The sequence below is a fragment of the Pelobates fuscus genome, chromosome 3 (genome assembly GCF_036172605.1).
Source record: "Pelobates fuscus isolate aPelFus1 chromosome 3, aPelFus1.pri, whole genome shotgun sequence".
Taxonomy (NCBI): Eukaryota; Metazoa; Chordata; class Amphibia; order Anura; family Pelobatidae; genus Pelobates; species Pelobates fuscus.
In genome coordinates, this window is record NC_086319.1 from 348,052,864 (window position 1) to 348,071,200 (window position 18,337).

General features: G+C 39.2%; 1 protein-coding gene across 1 annotated transcript in view; it reads left to right on the top strand.

Annotated features, from left to right (window-relative positions):
• LOC134603294 (proprotein convertase subtilisin/kexin type 5-like) overlaps nt 1-18,337 on the top strand; it is a 218,336-nt gene that overhangs the window by 40,785 nt on the left and 159,214 nt on the right. Inside the window, exon 7 of the mRNA XM_063449140.1 lies at nt 11,394-11,480. Coding sequence (XP_063305210.1) covers nt 11,394-11,480 — 87 coding nt within the window. The remainder of the gene's footprint in view (nt 1-11,393; nt 11,481-18,337) is intronic.

The window sequence follows — 18,337 nt, forward strand, 5'->3', positions numbered from 1 at the left end:
ATCCCTCATTCATCTTAATAGAGGTGAGGTAATCTAGACTTTTTTGACCTAGGTGACTTCTCTTCTCAGTGACAATACCTCCTGCTGCACTGAAGATCCTTTCTGACAGGACACTTGAAGCGGGGCAGGCCAGAAGTTCTATCGCAAATTGGGATAGCTCAGGTCAAGCCTGCACACCCAGTAGTCAAGAGGTTCATCGCTCCTCAGAGTGTTGATATCTGCAGTTAAGGCAAGGTAGTCTGCTACCTGTCGGTCGAGTCGTTCTCTGAGGGTGGACCCCGAAGGGCTGTGGCGATGCGTAGGACTTAAAAAGCTCTGCATGTCCTCCATCAAAAACACGTCTGTAAAGCGTCCTGTCCTTGCCGGCGTGGTCGTGGGAGGAGGAGGATTACGTTCACCTATTCCCCTGTTAGATTCCCGTTGTGCTGTGACATCACCCTTATACGCTGTGTAAAGCATACTTTTTAATTGATTTTGGAACTGCTGCATCCTTTCCGACTTGCCGTAATTCGGTAACATTTCAGGCACTTTCTGCTTATACCGGGAGTCTAGTAGCGTGGACACCCAGTACAGGTCGTTCTCCTTCAGCCTTTTTATACGAGGCACGACAGCATGAAAGACCCTATTTGCACAAGGTTGGATGCCAAGCTACTCATGTCCTGTTCCTCATCCTCAGTGATCTCTCTGAAGGCATGTTCTTCCCCCCAGCCATGTACAACACCACGGGTACCAGATAGGTGACAACGAGCACCCTAAGATGCCTGTTGTGGTTGGTCTTCCTCCTCCTCCTCAAAGCCACATTCCTCCTCTGACTCCTCTTCCTCACAATCCTCTCCCAGCGTTGCCGCAGGTCCAGCAAGCGATGCTGAAAAGGCTGTTTCTGGTGGTGATGGTGACCACAACCCTTCCTCTTCACGCTCATCTATGGCCTAATCCAGCACTCTTCGCAGGGCACGCTCCAGGAAGAAAACAAATGGTATGATGTCGCTGATGGTGCCTTCGGTGTGACTGACTAGGTTTGTCACCTCCTCAAAAGGACGCATGAGCCTACAGGCATTGCGCATGAGCGTCCGGTAACGTGGCAAAAAAATTCCCAGCTCCGCAGAGGGTGTCCTAGCACCCCGGTCATACAAATACTCGTTAACGGCTTTTTCTTGTTGGAGCAGGTGGTCGAACATTAGGAGTGTTGAATTCCAACGTGTCGGGCTGTCGCAAATCAAGCGCCTCACTGGCATGTTGTTTCACCGCTGGATATCGGAAAAGTGCGCCATGGCCGTGTAGGAACGCCACACACCTTCCGGGCCTGCTTAAGGACGTCCTGTAATCCTGGGTACTTATGCACAAAGCGTTGTACGATCAGATTACACACATGTGCCATGCACGGCACATGTGTCAACTTGCCCAAATGCAATGCCGCCAACAGATTTCTTCCGTTGTCACAAACCACTTTGCCGATCTCCAGTTGGTGCGGAGTCAGCCACTGATCCACCTGTGCGTTCAGGGCGGACAGGAGTGCTGGTCCGGTGTGACTCTCTGCTTTCAGGCAAGTCAACCCCAAGACGGCGTGACACTGCCATATCCGGGATGTGGAACAGTACCTGGGGAGTTGGGGGGGTGCCGTTGATGTGGAGCAAGACGCAGCAGCAGAAGACTACTCAGCCGAGGAGGTTATGGAAGAGGATGGAGTAGGAGGAGTAGAGGAGGTAGCAGCAGGCCTGCCTGCAAGTCGTGGCGGTGTCACCAACTCCTCTGCAGAGCCACGCATTCCATGCTCAGCAGGTTTACCCAATGCGCAGTGTAGGTGATATACCTGCCCTGACCATGCTTTGCAGACCAGGTATCAGTGGTCAGATGGACCTTTGCCCCAACATGTGTGCCAGACATGCCATTACTTCCTTTTGCACAATCGAGTACAGGTTGGGGATTGCCTTTTGTGCAAAGAAATTTCGGCCGGGTACCTTCCACTGCGGTGTCCCAATAGCTACAAATTTTTTGAACGCCTCAGACTCCACCAGCTTGTATGGTAAAAGCTGGCGGGCTAAGAGTTCAGTCAAGCCAGCTGTCAGACGCCGGGCAAGGGGGTGACTTTGTGACATTGGCTTCTTACGCTCAAACATGTCCTTGACAGGCACCTGACTGTGGGCAGATGAGCAGGAACTGCTCAAGGCGACAGACAGAGGGGCGGATGGTTGAGAGGGGGCAAGGAGGACAGCAGTGGTTAACATGGCTGAAGATGCTGGACCAGGAGGAGGATGGCGGCTTTGAGTTTGTATGCTGCTTGTACTCATGTGTTGATCCCATAGGTGTTTGTGATGTGCAATCATGTGCCTTCGCAAAGCAGTTGTACCTAGGTGGGTGTTGGACTTCCCACGACTCAGTTTCTTTTGGCACAGGTTGCAAATGGCATCGCTGTTGTCAGAGGCAGGCACACAAAAAAAATTCCACACTGCTGAGCTCTGCAATGACGGCATTCTGGTGGTGGCAACAGCATGCGTTGATTGGCGTGCTGTCTGGCTGACCCCGGGTGCCGATGCATGCTGTCTGACTGTGCCACTAGCTTCTTGCGATGACCTCCCCCTGCTTCCAACTCGTCTACTCCTCCTCCTCCTCTCTGTCTCCCCATCTGAACTTTACCCCTGTTCTTCTTCTCTTCTAGCGGGCACCCACGTGACATCCACGGACGCATCGTCATCATCAACCGCTTCACTTGTATCTGACATCTCAGCAAAGGAAGCAGCAGCGGGTACAACATCATCATCATCACACTGTATGTGTGTAATGCTGCCTGACTGAGACATATCCCTGTTATCTACATCCTCTAGCAGTAATGGTTGCGCATCACTCATTTCTTCCAACTGATGTGTAAATAACTCCTCCGACAGATCAAGTGAAGCGGCTAGTGTTGGTGGTGGCAGCAGGCGGGCGAGTGGTAACTTGAGAGGTGCCCTAAGCTAAGCTGGAGGAGGATGGTGCGTCAAGGTTCCGAGCGGAAGCTGTAGAAGATTGGGTGTCCTGTGTTAGCCAGTCAACTATGTCCTCAGAACTTTTCAAGTTCAGGGTACGTGGCCTCTGAACACTAGGCATTATTCTAGGGCCAAAGGGAATCACAGCAGCACGACGGCCCCTGCGGGGTGGACTGCCTCTGCCTGTCATTTTTTTCGATTAGTGGTACTATGCGTGCAAGCTACTGTGACAACAGATATGAGTGGCACTGGTGTGGCACTGTGCCCTGGCAAGCCCTGAAACGCACACTCGTGAAGGAAACTGACTGCTATTATAATACAGTCCATAAAGTTTTTTTTTGTTAAATGCAAGCTATTGTGACACCAGATATGAGTGGTGGCACTGGGCAAGTGGGCACAGTATACACTGTGAGCCTGACACACGCTGGCAGACAACTAACTGCTATTCAATCTATTACAGTCAAATTTTTATTTTTATTTTTAAATGTACACTACTGTTACACCAGATATGAGTTGCACTGGTGTGACACTGTGCCCTGGCAGGCCCTGAAACGCATACTCGTGAAGGAAATTGACTGCTATTATATTACAGTCAAAAAGTTTTTAGTTTTTTTTTAAATGCAAGCTATTGTGACACCAGTGAGTGAGTGGTGGCACTGGGCAAGTGGGCACAGTATATGATGTGATCCTGACACACAGACTGGCAGGCAGGCAACTGCAATTACAGACTGATGTTCTAGCCCTAAAAAGGGCTTTTTGGGGTGCTGTCCTTACAGCAGAGATCAGATGAGTCCTTCAAGACTGTAGTGGACACTGAATACACTAGCCTAGCTATCAATTTCCCTATCAAATCAGCAGCAGCTACACTGTCCATACTCTCACTAAGAATGCAGCTTCACAAAGAATGTCAAATTGATGCTGTCCAGGAGGTGGGAGGGTCTGTGAGGGAGGGTCTGCTGCTGATTGGCTGGAATGTGTCTGCTGACTGTGAGGTACAGGCAGGGTCAAAGTTTACTCAATGATGACGAATAGGGGGCGAACCGAACAGCGCATGTGTTCGCCATCCGTGGCGAACGTGAACAAGCAATGTTCGCCAGGAACTATTCACCAGCAAACAGTTCGGGACATCACTATTGCTAACAGTAGAAAAACATGTATTGCATTGTTTTTAGACAGATTATTAATTCTGATGAAATTTAGGGGAAATATCATGGCCTGAGGTTAATACAGTTATAAAATAAATTAACAAGTGTTTCTATGAATGCATTTCTTATTGATTCTTATTGATTAGCTGTGAGCATGAAACATGTTAACTCATGTAGTGCCAAAATCTTAGTCAACATCAAACAGTGAAATGGCAGCTGTATACCGCTCAACATTTAAACATGCTAAAAAAGGATAATTTCATTTCCTGGGGTTTGGCTTGTAGTGTTGCCAAGGCATGTGACTATTTTAAACGTGTTTACATCATAAAATATGTGAAAATTTGAGTACCTATGGACTGTACTATCCCCTACAATATTTCTAATTCTTTCTTATATAGAGATTTGTTTAATTGAAACTTTTAGGGGCTGGATTACCCCCCATGATAAACTCTAATCTTTTGCAAATAGTAACAATATCCCTATGGGAAAGGTTGGAGTTTAGGAGCAATATACCAAACTGAGAGACGAAAGAGAGACCATTTATTTAAAAAGATATAAAGCAAATGTGTTTAATATAAGAATGTAATCATATGTCATTAAATGTACCAATTCCCCCGTTGCCATGCCAACCGACAATGCAGAGATCGTGAGTGCCGAGCACATAGCGATGACGTATCGGCACATAGACGGAAACCGGAAGTGACGGGCGGATCAAAAGACGAACTGAAAGCGAGGCTTGGAACGCAGGGCGTCACTGTTTCCATGGTGAACGCCCGCGATTCAACAAGCCGGAAATCAATTACAATACCCACGAAGGGGTACTTATAGCAGGAGCCGGTCCAAAGAAGGAACAAAGATTTTTCTCCAAACACCAGTTGAAGAAGCCAGATCGGCGAAACGCGTCCTGGGGACCTTGTGAGGAAAGAGACTTTGACATTGGACTTTTTTTGGCCATTTTAGTGGTATTTTATGTATTGATTTTATATTATATTATTAATACTTTTTTAATATATGATACAATACATTTCTTATTATTTTTATACCACTTGTGGCATCTCCTGCTATTTTTACAAAGAAGGCTTGTAGTCCTTAACTACATACACCCTCAGACCAGAGCCGATGTGGAGGGCTCTGGGTTTGTAAGTACATATTTTACTTTTTGAATATCACCACTGGAACCCACAATATTGCACCATAGATGTCTGTGTTTTAATCTAGAAAACAAGTGACAAAGGAACAACCACCCAAGAAGGGATAGGGTCGCCTCCACGGACCCTACAGGCGATTACAGTGAGCTATACATAATTAGCTCCTGAAAGTGTGAGTGGGCATATTTCCCTATTTTTTATACATCACTTATTCATATTACAGTATACACTATGTGTGGTTATTTTGCCTTTTGTCTTTAAGGTACAACATACCTCTATTAGGACTCCTGTATTAAAATATTCTAAGGTAGAGGTATTGCTATATATTCCGCACTTGATATCACGGGTTACATATTACTAGCGCTTCACCTACACCTTTCTATCATAAAATATGTATATATCATAGACATCAAAATATTTTGTGTATACAAACTATTTTCAAAATACAAATTATTTTAATTAATTGATACATTACCAATTTTTATATCTTTTGCCACAAAGCTCTGTTATACAGTCATAGACTCTAAACTTGAAAAGAGAGGCATAAGGACACAAAATATGGATAGAAGTATTTGGTCAAAAAATTGTCATTGTCCATCTTAAGGGACAATTCGTATATGTGTACCCATAAAATTCTAGCGTACCTATGCTTTAATTTTTGTTTTAGCTACTCAGATCCATGTCATTTCCTGGTTTCTAAGACAGTCACTTGCTAACACAAACACACTGTACAAACCTGTATTTGTGAAAGAGTTGACGTCAAATTCTGTCAAACGTGATACTTTTGAGATGCAAGGTTGTGCCATACGTATCTCTGTGTTTCTGATGCTATTATAATTACCGTGATATCCCTGATTTTGTGAGGATTTCCATTTTCACGTTGCTATCTGCTATGTGCAGCTTAGTTTTTTCCGATTGCTACTGGTCAGCAAAACTACCATTTAGATACAGCTGAGGTTATTAACCTCTTTGACCCTGTGCTATACAATGAGTCTGCAGAAGCTGGAATTAGTACATTATTTGATTGATACATCATATTCATCAGGCTTCTAGCAACTGCCAGAAAATGTGTTAACTGTAGTAGCATTACTTTTCCCAGGAAGAGTATAATGAAGGTGATTATTGTGATTTATCATATACAAATTGAAGAACGGATCACTGAACCTTCCAACTGAATATTGGATTACCAAGCTAATGCCCCATACATAATTTTGGTCCCTGTTAAAAAGAATAAATAAAAAAAAAAAGCTTTAGGACCACTGATGTACAGTATATAACCCAAATATAGGAATTGTATTCACTGCTGTATCACCCTAATTACTTATTAATCCAGCCTTTGAATACACACTTGCGATTCTTATCGCATGGCAACTTGTTTTTTTTTACAGACTGCACAACGTGTGCTGATGTGAGCTAGCTAGGTGTAATATAATTAATCCTATACTATAGACCTCCTGCTGGGAAATTGGGAATCTGCTGACCTGGTGAAACGTTGTGAGCTTTTAGTAAATCCCTGGGGTGCTAGGTAAGCCGTTTTCTCAGTTCTCTAAGTAATCACTTCCTCTTGCCTGATTTTACCTAGTTAAGAATTTACAATTAAAATTAATAAAATAAGAGGTGCATACAGAATAAAATAAATAGCCATTATACGTGTATATAGCTTTCACGCATTTTACAGGAAATAATTAAGTCTTCTTGTGAAAAAATGCTTGTCTAAATGTGGATGTTTCTCTTTAAACAATGTATATTATTAAAGAAAATACTATAAAAAGTAAAATAGCCGAGTTGTAATGCTAAGTTTTGCTAAGTGATCGTAGTCACAATCACCATGTGACTGATGTTTTATATTTTTATGGTTAGTCATGCTGACACAAGAAATTCATGGGCATGTTGTGGGAGTGTTCTGGGCGTGGTTGACTGTACCCTTGCTGTGTATATAAGTGGTCCATCTAGCCATAATAAAACCAGTCTTCTTCATCCTTCACTAAGTGTTTGGGTGATACCGCGGTAACCTGTGCAAGAAGCTATAATCACTCTGGAGCTGATCACAACTGGAAGGGGCCACGTAGGCGGTGGTAACCCATCTTCAGGAGGGTATACTGCCACAACTTAACCTTCTGATTTTTCATGTAGGTAACACAAGACTAGATTGGTTGATAGCTCAAACACAAATAAAGTAGACTCATTTTAGGTCTAGATTCTAAGAGATATGCATAAAATAACATGATGGAAAAGATATACACATAGCCACATTTTTGTCCCTTTGTTACAATGTTGTGTCTTATAAAGTGAGAATTCAAAGTAAATTCAATGTTATTTCAAACGTAATAGATCTATCCAGCTATCGATCTATCTATCGATCAATTTTGAGTGCACATAAACACATAAACACAGCACATTATCTATGTAACGCAGTAAGAAATTCACAGTAAGGTTCTCTGCAAATAGTTATTCAGTCATATTACTTAGCATTCTCTCTCCAAGGGCTAGTTTCTACTGCAAGATAAGCTTAACTCTGGTGACCAATTACCAGTTTACTCATTGACTATGGTATTTGTTTTTATTCAGTACTGTATATGATGTTTGTCACTGGTACATTACATAAATATATGAACCAGCATTAAGAAACGTCAGCTACAAATAATATTAATATAAGAATTTTTATAAAGTTTGCTTTATTCATCTGTTAAGTAAATTTTCTAGTAAAGTGTTTGGATGCTAAGGGGGAGATTCATTAAAGCAAAAAACAGCTATGACAATATTCTGGGGCAAATTGGTAAATAAGGACCAATCACCATGGAAACTATTACAATGTCTTTTTAAACACTTAGCAATTTTCAGAGAGAATTACACCTTTTTTATTTTTGTAAATATGTCGTTGCGACTCTGCATCTCCTCTCGATACAAATATATTTGAGACATAGCATTATAAAACAAAATTGTGATAGAGGTATTACAACATTAAAATGAAATTTAACCTATTTCTTTCATAAAAACAAGTTAAACATCTGGATTCTCTTTTTTTAATTCTCTCTCTTTTTTTTTTTTTTTTTTTAATATGTTGTATGCTGTTTCATTAATCCCTGATCGGTGAGTTTCTGAGTGGTTTGTTTGGCATCACACTATTTTTGTGCCATTTATTTTGGGGTTCTTTATACTAAAACAATTGTGTTCATGGGCTTGGAGTTAGGGTTAGATCAGGTGTTCAGCGGTTAAAGGACCACTATAGTGCCAGGAAAACATACTCGTTTTCCTGGCACTATAGTGCCCTGAGGGTGCCCCCACCGTCAGGGACCCCCTCCTGCCGGGCTCTGGAGAGAGGAAGGGGTTAAAATCTTACCTTTCTCCAGCGCCGGGCGGGGAGCTTTCCTCCTCCTCTCCTCCTTCCTCGCGACGTCATCGGCTGAATGCGCATGCGCAGCAGGAGCCGCGCGCACATTCAGCCGGTCTCATAGGAAAGCATTTATAATGCTTTCCTATGGGCGCTGGCGTCTTCTCACTGTGATTTTCACAGTGAGAAGCACGCAAGCGCCTCTAGCGGCTGTCAATGAGACAGCCTCTAGAGGCTCTGGAGGCTGGATTAACCCTCAGTATAAACATAGCAGTTTCTCTGAAACTGCTATGTTTATAAAAAAAAGGGTTAACCCTAGCTGGACCAGGCACCCAGACCACTTAATTAAGCTGAAGTGGTCTGGGTGCCTATAGTGGTCCTTTGAGCAATGTAATTATTAGGGCTAAGAATGGCACTAATATAACAGCAAATAGAAAAATATAAAAAAAAAAAAATACTTTGTTGAAGAACAGCTATATATTTCTGCTTCTGCTTCTTTTTTTTGTAAATATACTTTTTATTTTTCATTGCTAGTAAAACAGAGTCTGTTTTGTTTACATTTGTTGGCATTGATTTCGATATGTGCAAGTACAAAGTGGGGCTCGCAGGCCCACAGGTTTGTCGGACACGCAGGTCCCTTGTATCTTATGTTGTCATAGTAGGTGGTAGGGTCGGGTGGTGGTGGTGGGGGGGATGAAAAGTATTGAGGGTCAAGGGTCTGTCATCTTCTGGTTACCTGATTCTGCTTCTTAATTACTAGTTAAGTGACTTGTGATGATTATTTTTTTTTTTTTATATCCGGAGTAATTCTTCTATCCCAACCATATAAATAATTAATCCACCCAGATGTACGGACACTGGTCAAATCTCCAATCCACTTAACAATCGAAGCTGCTTTATAATAATGCAATGCAAAATATACTAATAAAGTATCACAATAATATACACAACTGACAGCTGTAAAAGTATATATATTGTCATTTTTTTGTTAGTATTTAGAACCTGTCATCAATAGGAAGACAGTTTATTTTACAAGCGTTGATGATGTCAGGTCATTTCCTCTCCATAGTGTCTGCTGTTTCTAGACTTCACAAAGCAATATATAATGGTCTGTGGCTCTACATCCTGTATTAAGCAGACTGTGCATTTTATCCAATGGAGTCTGGGGTATTTCTGTATCATTAATTTAAATGGTCTTTCTGGTCGGCCAAGTCCCATGACTGTTTAGTAAACACGCAGACTGGTTTGTAATAATGCAGTATTTATAGATTGGTGTTTACGTAAATGAAAAAAAAAATCCATGCGCAGAGGTGTCTACACATTTTATATTTCTTATATTTTAAGTTTTTTCATTTAACAGATCTTTCCTATTTTTAATACAACAAAACACATTGTTACTCTTATCCTACTTTGTCTTACCGTCATTATTAATTTTATTATTATTTTAGCAATTTATTAGACATTCTTTGAAAAAGCCAAAACATAATTTGCATGCAACTTTAGAGTAAGAAGCCTCTGAATAACTGTTATATCCTATGAAAACTATGACAATTGGTGTTTCTCAGTAACAAATCCATTGTGGTAGCAAAATGCTAAAGAGTAGCTACCATGTATCCTGTGAGAGAGGGGAACAGAAAATATCACACGTGTGTGGACATATCTATATATACAGAATGCTTCTCAGGCTAGCTGTCCAAGGCTGCAGAGTGTTGAGATAAAGAATGTTGAGGGGTTTGATCATGAAATATCAAATTGGAATGAATGGAATACCAGACTTAAACTATGTGTCTAAAATTTCGAGCTGTGACTATAGCTGAATTTGAGAAAACTCTAATTATAATTTGTTTTTGTCCAATGCTTCAAATAGAGAAACATTGCTGACATACAGAGCATGTGTGGGGCCGGGGTCAGTATCACACATTTAGGAACCATCACTGACCCAGTGCTAGATTTTTTGTTAGGCAGGCCTGTTAAAAGCAGCAGCCTGTGGTCCTTTGTCATATTCATAGACAGCAAATAGCTGATGTGTCAGGACTCTGAAATCAATGAGTTAAGTCAGAGGGAGCCTGATCTCTGCATGGCACCCCCTTAACCTTAACGCATTATCTCTAGCAGACAGAGGGGAGGGCTGGGGGCAGAATGACCACTTTCTATAAAGCTTTGCAGATACACACATTCACACTTACACACACTTTTATCTACACCCACACTGTTACACAAACACACACACACACACACATACAACTGCACACACCCACACTTTTACACATAATTACTTGCACTTCCACCCGCACTCACACTGTTATAAATACACATTGTTACACACAAATTGACAAACACACACATAAATACAGACATATACATATACTACTACACATGCACACATATGAGTATACTCACATAAACACACAAATACTTGATATATGTGTATACAATACTTTTTTGTTAATTACATTTTTGGTGGCTTGACTATGGGTGCTCGTGATATAAATCTGGAGGGCCATGCACTGACCTGTGAAACTGTATAACTTGCATGGCAGAGGCAAGGGCTCCTTTTCTATTATAAATGACTTTAGACACCATTTTGTTTTTTAATTCGAGTTAGAAGCTTGTGTTTATTAATCTAGTCAAACTAATTTATGATATTTTCTCTATATCAAAATTATTTTTACATGACCATGTCACCTTGCCATTAATGTAAATTATACACAAGTTAATTATCACCAGGCATCCCTGCTTACAATCACCAAATTAGAATTCTCTACAGAGATTTGTAAACTGTATCATCATATTTTCTCTTTCTTAGTGAGAGATGGCAAATGTTACAACTGTGACTCCTCTTGTCAAACTTGCTTTGGACCAAAAGCTCTGGACTGCTTCTCCTGTGATACTGGTAGGGTGTCTGTCAATGTCTCTTCCTGAAATATATTACTGTGTGTGAGTATTATTTTTACCAAACTGGTGGATACATATTATAAGAAATATTAGGAGTCTGAAAACTCTAACTATGTTTAGCCTTGTGTGATACACACAGACATATCAAGGGCTCTAACAAGAAACGTCTCAACGGCTCTAACAAGAAAGAGGGTTCCTAAAATAACCGTGCTTAACCTGAAATTTGAAGGAACACTTATGGAACACTTATAATGTGGTTTGTTTTACAGAAAGAGTTAAAGAAGCATGGAATAGCTTCAAGCAGAGTTGGCAATAAAAAATGAGAATACACGAAAGCTGTGATAGATACGTGCCTTAAACGGAAAACAAAATGTAAAATATTTTTATACACAAGATGTGGGCAGACAAAATGGCAAATTTGCTTTTATCTGCTATCAAGATCTATTTTAAAATCTACTCTTTATAAAGTGAAGTCATTCTTGTGGTTGTGAAATGGAAAATTGCGTTGTACTTTTTATAGCAGATAAATCTATTTGTGTGTGCGTATGATTTGTTATTTTGCAATTTGATGTAGAACACTGTTAGGTAAAATGGAAAAATATATATTTGCTACATTTTTTCTCACATTTTTTTTCCATTTCCCATTTGTTATATACTAGCATATCTACTTAAATCTCTTTATGTGCTTTTTTGTTTGAGCTAAATTTGTTTGTTTTTTTAAAACAGTCAATCTATGTTCAGCTGCATTTTCCTTTTTCTTATTTAGAGTATGAACACATTATTTTGCGGGAATTTCCAGTTAATTATTTTTATACGCTAAATAAATATAAAACATCCTTTCTTTAGTGTTCTTTAAAGCAACCCCCAAATTATAGTTTTTTTTTCATTAACAGAAATATTGCATTTTGGATGTTATGACATAAACCTGATTTGTACCGCATAAACACATCCAAATTGCCATTTTTTGTTGTGAAATTATAAAGCCACAGTTTGAACATGTCCTTAAAGGAATACAAATGTGTATTTTTGACACTACAGTGTTAAAAACACATTTTAGATGGCCACGCCCACTTCCTATTTAAAATTATTAAAACGTACCTTTATACCAGCGCCATGCTGGCTCTGCCCCTGCTACGCGTTTTTAGCTGAGATTATCAAGATTGATGGTCTCAGCCAATCCAGTGCTTACCCATAAAATACATCTCCTCACAGAATGCTCAGCGCCTCCTTGCAGAGCGTGGAAATGCTGAACATCTGTGCTGCATATTGTTCAGTACTGACCCAGGAAGCACTTCTAGTTGCCATCTGAGATGTTACTAGGTAGTAATGTAAACACTGTGTTTTCTCTGCAAAGGCAGTGCTTGCTTTAAAGGGATTCTATAGTTTCTGGAACACAAATCTGTATTTCTAAGACTACATATAGTGCCCTCTGCCCCTCCCCCCCTCATTTTCCCCCATGACCATTAAAGGGTTAAAAGCCCTTTAATCACTTACCTGATGGGTCAGCACTTCACCTCTTCAGACGTCATCCAATAGGGGGACCTGATGCACATGCGTGGCGAACGTATTAGGCCCTCCCCATATCAAAGCATTGAAGCAATGCTTTCCTTTGAGGATACCACTGACACTAGGTGTCTTAATGCAAAGTGTGAGGACGTCCAGGGTCAATTAGGCATCTTAGAGTCCGATAAACTCCTCAAGGTGCCTCTAGTGACTGTCTTAGTCTCTAAAACGGCAATGTTTTACATTGCAGGACTCAGGGGGGACAGGGACAGTCTGGGTGCCTACAGTGTCCCTGTAGGGACTGACTTTAGACACCAGAACAACTACATTAAGCCGTGACAAAAGTTGTCAATTTGATGCAATGTCTGTATCTTATTTTGTAAAACTAGGTACCACTATTTGAAACAACTAGAGCTTAGCTGATTTTTCAAGGGGGAAAAAAAATGTGAACATTTTATTTCATTGTATTGTATTTTACAATTCTTTTATACAAACTCACCACTAAAACTCTCTGAGTAACAGCTGTTGTGAAAGTTGTGGGCATAAGCACAGATTTGTTTTTTTAGTGAAGGCAGATGGTTAAGCCATTCTTACATACAGTTTGTGGCAGTGACCGTATACTTCCAAGTCTTTCTGTCCCTTCTAATCACTGTGACTTACAGACAGACAGACTTGGATCCCATTCCTTGCTGTATAATAGAGTGATGAAGAAGTTAAATATTTGTTAGTTGAACCCAGGAGTTGCTGGTGACCATATTTACTTTCAATGCACTAAACAAAAGAGGTCAAATAGTATTTTAATAACAAAGTTTGTGCACACTTTGGAAAATAGGAGCAGACACTGTGTACCTTTAAGGGAGGGAAAATGAATCTCAATTGGTCACTGTAAGGGTTTTTTTTGTTTTTTTTAAGGAAAGGGGGCCCTTTAAGAAGAGAATATAAAGCAGACAGCCTCACAAGAATCTGGTTATTTGCTGGTCCACCTACCTCAAATCAAAAAGCTTGTTTGAGCAGTGCCTTTTTACCCGCAAATGCTGCGGAATATGTTGGTGATAACTAAATGCTAATAATAATAATAAGATGTGAGTCAACAAGGATGCATTTAACAAAGCCCCTACCAAGTAAAGTGTTACACACTCAACATTTTTGTATCCACAATATTCTGGAGCCATAGATGCAATTCGGATATCCTCAATCAACTGAACGGAAAATGAGCAAGCAGCTCACAGTGAATTAGTGGAGCAAAAGAAATTGATCCTGATGTTAAAAATGTATATTAATTCCAAACAGTGTTGCACAACAAAACCACCAGATCAAAACTAAAATGTGTGAAATAAAGCAATTTAAAAGACGCCGTGCGCAGTTTGTGCAGCTTAAGTTTAAGGTGTTTTGCTAAAAAATGTCTACACACTTTTCTGCATTTCATGGACAGTTATGGTCCGGTGAATGTTTTAGTTTTAACAATGTTTTGGCTTAATATAATTTATTTTTTTAAAAGAAAAAATATATACTTAAAAAAAAAAAAAAGAAGAAATATACTTTAAAAAAAAAAAAAGAAGAAGAAATATACTTTTTTTTCTGCTATACTTATTCACTATGAGTCAGCTTTCTTATTTTGCTATTTAGGGGGATACTTTGATCAGTTGTGACCTAAGCTCTAAGCCTTATTTGCACTTATGATCATTAGTGAGAAGAGAACTTGGAGTAGAGGCGTACACAGCATTACTGTGTTTGTTCAGTGTTTGCTGGCATGATATGTCCTCGAGGGACAGTTTATTGTGACAGCTCTGGCACATTATTCGGCGTGTATGTGTATGCAGGGTATTGCTTGATGTGCAATATGAATTTGTTCTGGAGCCATTTTTTTGCTGAGTATGTTCTGTGCCAGTTTTTCTTTTCTCTCAGTTAAAACTAGGATAAAAATGGGGACAATACTCCTGACAGCATTATAAAGCTTATTTTTTTGTGGATATGATTTGATTTGGCACTCTGGATAAAAAAATATTTTTTTTCAGGCATGTGGTTTTCAAGTGATAAAATTTTTTTTTAATATAGTGAGTGTTTATCATTACAAAATGCTAAAAAAAAATCTCTAGGTCACCTATGCTATCAGCTACTCTGGCCTTAAATTTGAAAATCACTTTGAATTCTGACTTTAGTAAATAACTAAATCGAATTGCTTTCTTCATTAAAGGCTGAAATTGAGAAATGATGGTGCAATAATATTTATTCATTGTAAAAATCCCAGAAATATTACAGCACGTACATACAATAGATTTTATATTTCGAGGTTGCCAATACTGATCCCATGGATTATGTGCACTGTCCATGGTACTGAATAATTATTAACCCCTTCAGGACGGAGTCAATAGTGCACGTTCTGATCAAAACAAAACGTAAACAAAAACTGGAATTTGCGCTATATGTCTGTTCAACCGTAATTCACCGCTGTCACATTAAGTGCACCCACACTTATTATATATCATTTTGTTCAGGAGAAACAGGACTTTCATTTCATATAAAATATTTATATATGAAACAATTTATTATGAATAAAATAAAATAAAAACTGAGAAATTTTAATTATTATTTACATTTGTAGTTCCGCCTCACATTTTAGCTGTAAATGTCATAATACTGTTTTACTGCAACAAAATGCACATATTTGTAATCAGCGATGTCTCACGAGTACAACAGTACCCCCCATTAACAGGTTTTATGGTGTTTTGGAAAGTTACAGGGTCAAATATAGAACATTCCATTTTCAAATTGAAATTTTCCAGATTAGTAATGTTACCTTTGAGACGGTGTGGTAGCCCAGGAATGAGAATTACCCTCATAATGGCATACCATTTGAAAAAGTAGACAACCCAAGGTATTGAACGTGGGGTATGTTTAGTCTTTTTTGGTAGCCGCCTATTCACAAACACTGGCCAAAGTTAGCGTTCATATTTGTTTTTGTGTGAAAAAAGCAAAAAACTAATATTTGACTAGTGTTTGTGATTAAGTGGCTACTAAAAATGACTGGACATACCCCATTTGCAATACCTTGGGTTGTCTACTTTTGCAAATGGTATGCCATCATGGGGGTAATTCTTATTCCTGGGCTAACATACAGTCTCAAAGGCAACATAACTAATCTGGCAAATTTCAATGTCAAAAAAATGAAATGCAAGCCTTATATGTGACTCTCTAACTTTCCAAAACACCATAAAATCTGTACATGGGGGGTACTGTTATTCTCGGGAGATTTCACTAAACACAAATATTAGTGTTTTAAAACAGTAAAACATATTACAACAATAATATAGTCCATAAAAGTGCAGTTTGTTTCTAAAAAATGCAAAAAACATAACTTTTACTTAAAATATCATCGTTGTAATACAATTTACCAGTTTTAAACACTAATATTTGAGTTCAGCGAAGTCTCCCGAGTAAAACAGTACCCCCTATATAAAGGTTTTATGGTGTCTTGGAGAGTTACAGGGTCAAATATAGTGCTTGCGAATTAAATTCTCTGCACTTTCTCCCTGTGTTGTCAGGCATGTCAATCAAATTTTAATTAATCAAATGACATAATTATGTTAAAAAATTACTTAAATATACACGTAGAATTTTAATATATATGCATTTATAGGTATTTAAATTCTACGTGTATACTAATGTAATCTTTTATGTAATTATATGTATTTATCTCTAAATATATATTTGCGGTTATTTGTATTTTATATATAGATAGATATATAGAGAATGTCATTCTAAGTGTATTCTGTTTCCAATATATATATATTAATAACAAAATACAGTTAGAATGAAATTAAATATGAATATATAATTTATTTTAAATTTTGTTTCAATATTTTATTTATTTATTTATTTTATTTATTTATTATTGTAATTATACGTATATATATATAATATATATATATATATATATGTAGATCTATTATATATATAATATATACACATATTATATATATGTAACGTCATTCTAAGTGTATTTTAATACTAATATATACTAATATTAATATTAAAATACATTACGTATGACGTTACATATATATAATATATATATATATATATATATATATATATATAAAAAGGCATTTAATTTATTTTATAACATGTTCATTATTTTATTTTTTACACTACCTACCAGCAGGGGGACTGTCTAATATTTTAGACACCCCCCTGCTGGCAGATCCATAGCCAGCTATAGGGGGCCATGTGATCGCTCTTTGAGAGCGATCACATGGCCCCCGGGGGCCTCATTTGCCGGAGGGGGGCTGCCTGAGTTCTCAGGCAGCCCCCCAGAAGAGGATCGCGGCGGAGGTGAGTACGCTGGACCTCCAGGGGCTGCAAGCCGTTACGGCATTCTATGCCGCCGCAACGGCTTTAAAGCCCTTTAAAGCCGCAACGGCATAGAACGCCGTAACGGCGTTAAGGGGTTAAAGGGACACTATAGTCACCAAAATAATAAGAAAAGGCAGTGTTTACATTACAGTCTAGGAACACCTCTAGTGGATACTCTTTAGTGGTGCTTCGTGAGTCAGTGCTGCACAATGTGCAGCACTGACGTTCAGCGTCTCCACGCTCTGCATGGAGACACTGAACTTTCCCCATAGAGATTCATTGGATCAATGGCTTTTCCTTCTATTCTTTCACTCTAATACTCTTCCCTCTTACTTCCTTTCTTTTTTATTCTCTATGCTTTACTCTAGCTCTCTCTCCATCCTCTCCACCCGTCCTGATTGTTTTATATGCCATGGACAGCTGCCTCCTGCCATTATATTTTCTCTTCAGCCATAATAGGTACAGTTTCTTGGTCTGTGTTGGTGGACCCTTGTTCCTAAAAATGTACCAAGTTTCTCCGGTTTGTTTTGACTCTCTCCTTATTATTATTATTAGCATTTATATAGCACCAACTTGTCTCAGCACTTTAAAATCTTTGAATAGGGATATCTGACAAGTAATTTACATATGAAATATAACAGAGGCAAGAGGTGAAGAAGGCCATGCTCAAAAGTGCTTACAGTCTATGAGAAAGGGTTAAAGATACACAAGTGAAATAACAGTATGTCAGAGGGGGTAGGAAGTGACACATAAGTTACCAGTGTTAAAATAAACTAGTAAAAGTGGTTTGTGGAAAAACAGTGTCAAGGGAAAGAGTGAGCTAGACTATGGAGGCGAGGGCAGTGAAATGAGAGGAGGGTCACACAGGAAGATGGTAAGATCTCCTAATGAGGTTTGTATTCAGTGACTTAAAGGACTAGAACGGGGGTCAGAAACCTACAGCACGTGCACGGCACTCAAGGCTACTAGAGCCAAACAGGCACAGCCTATCAGAAGTCC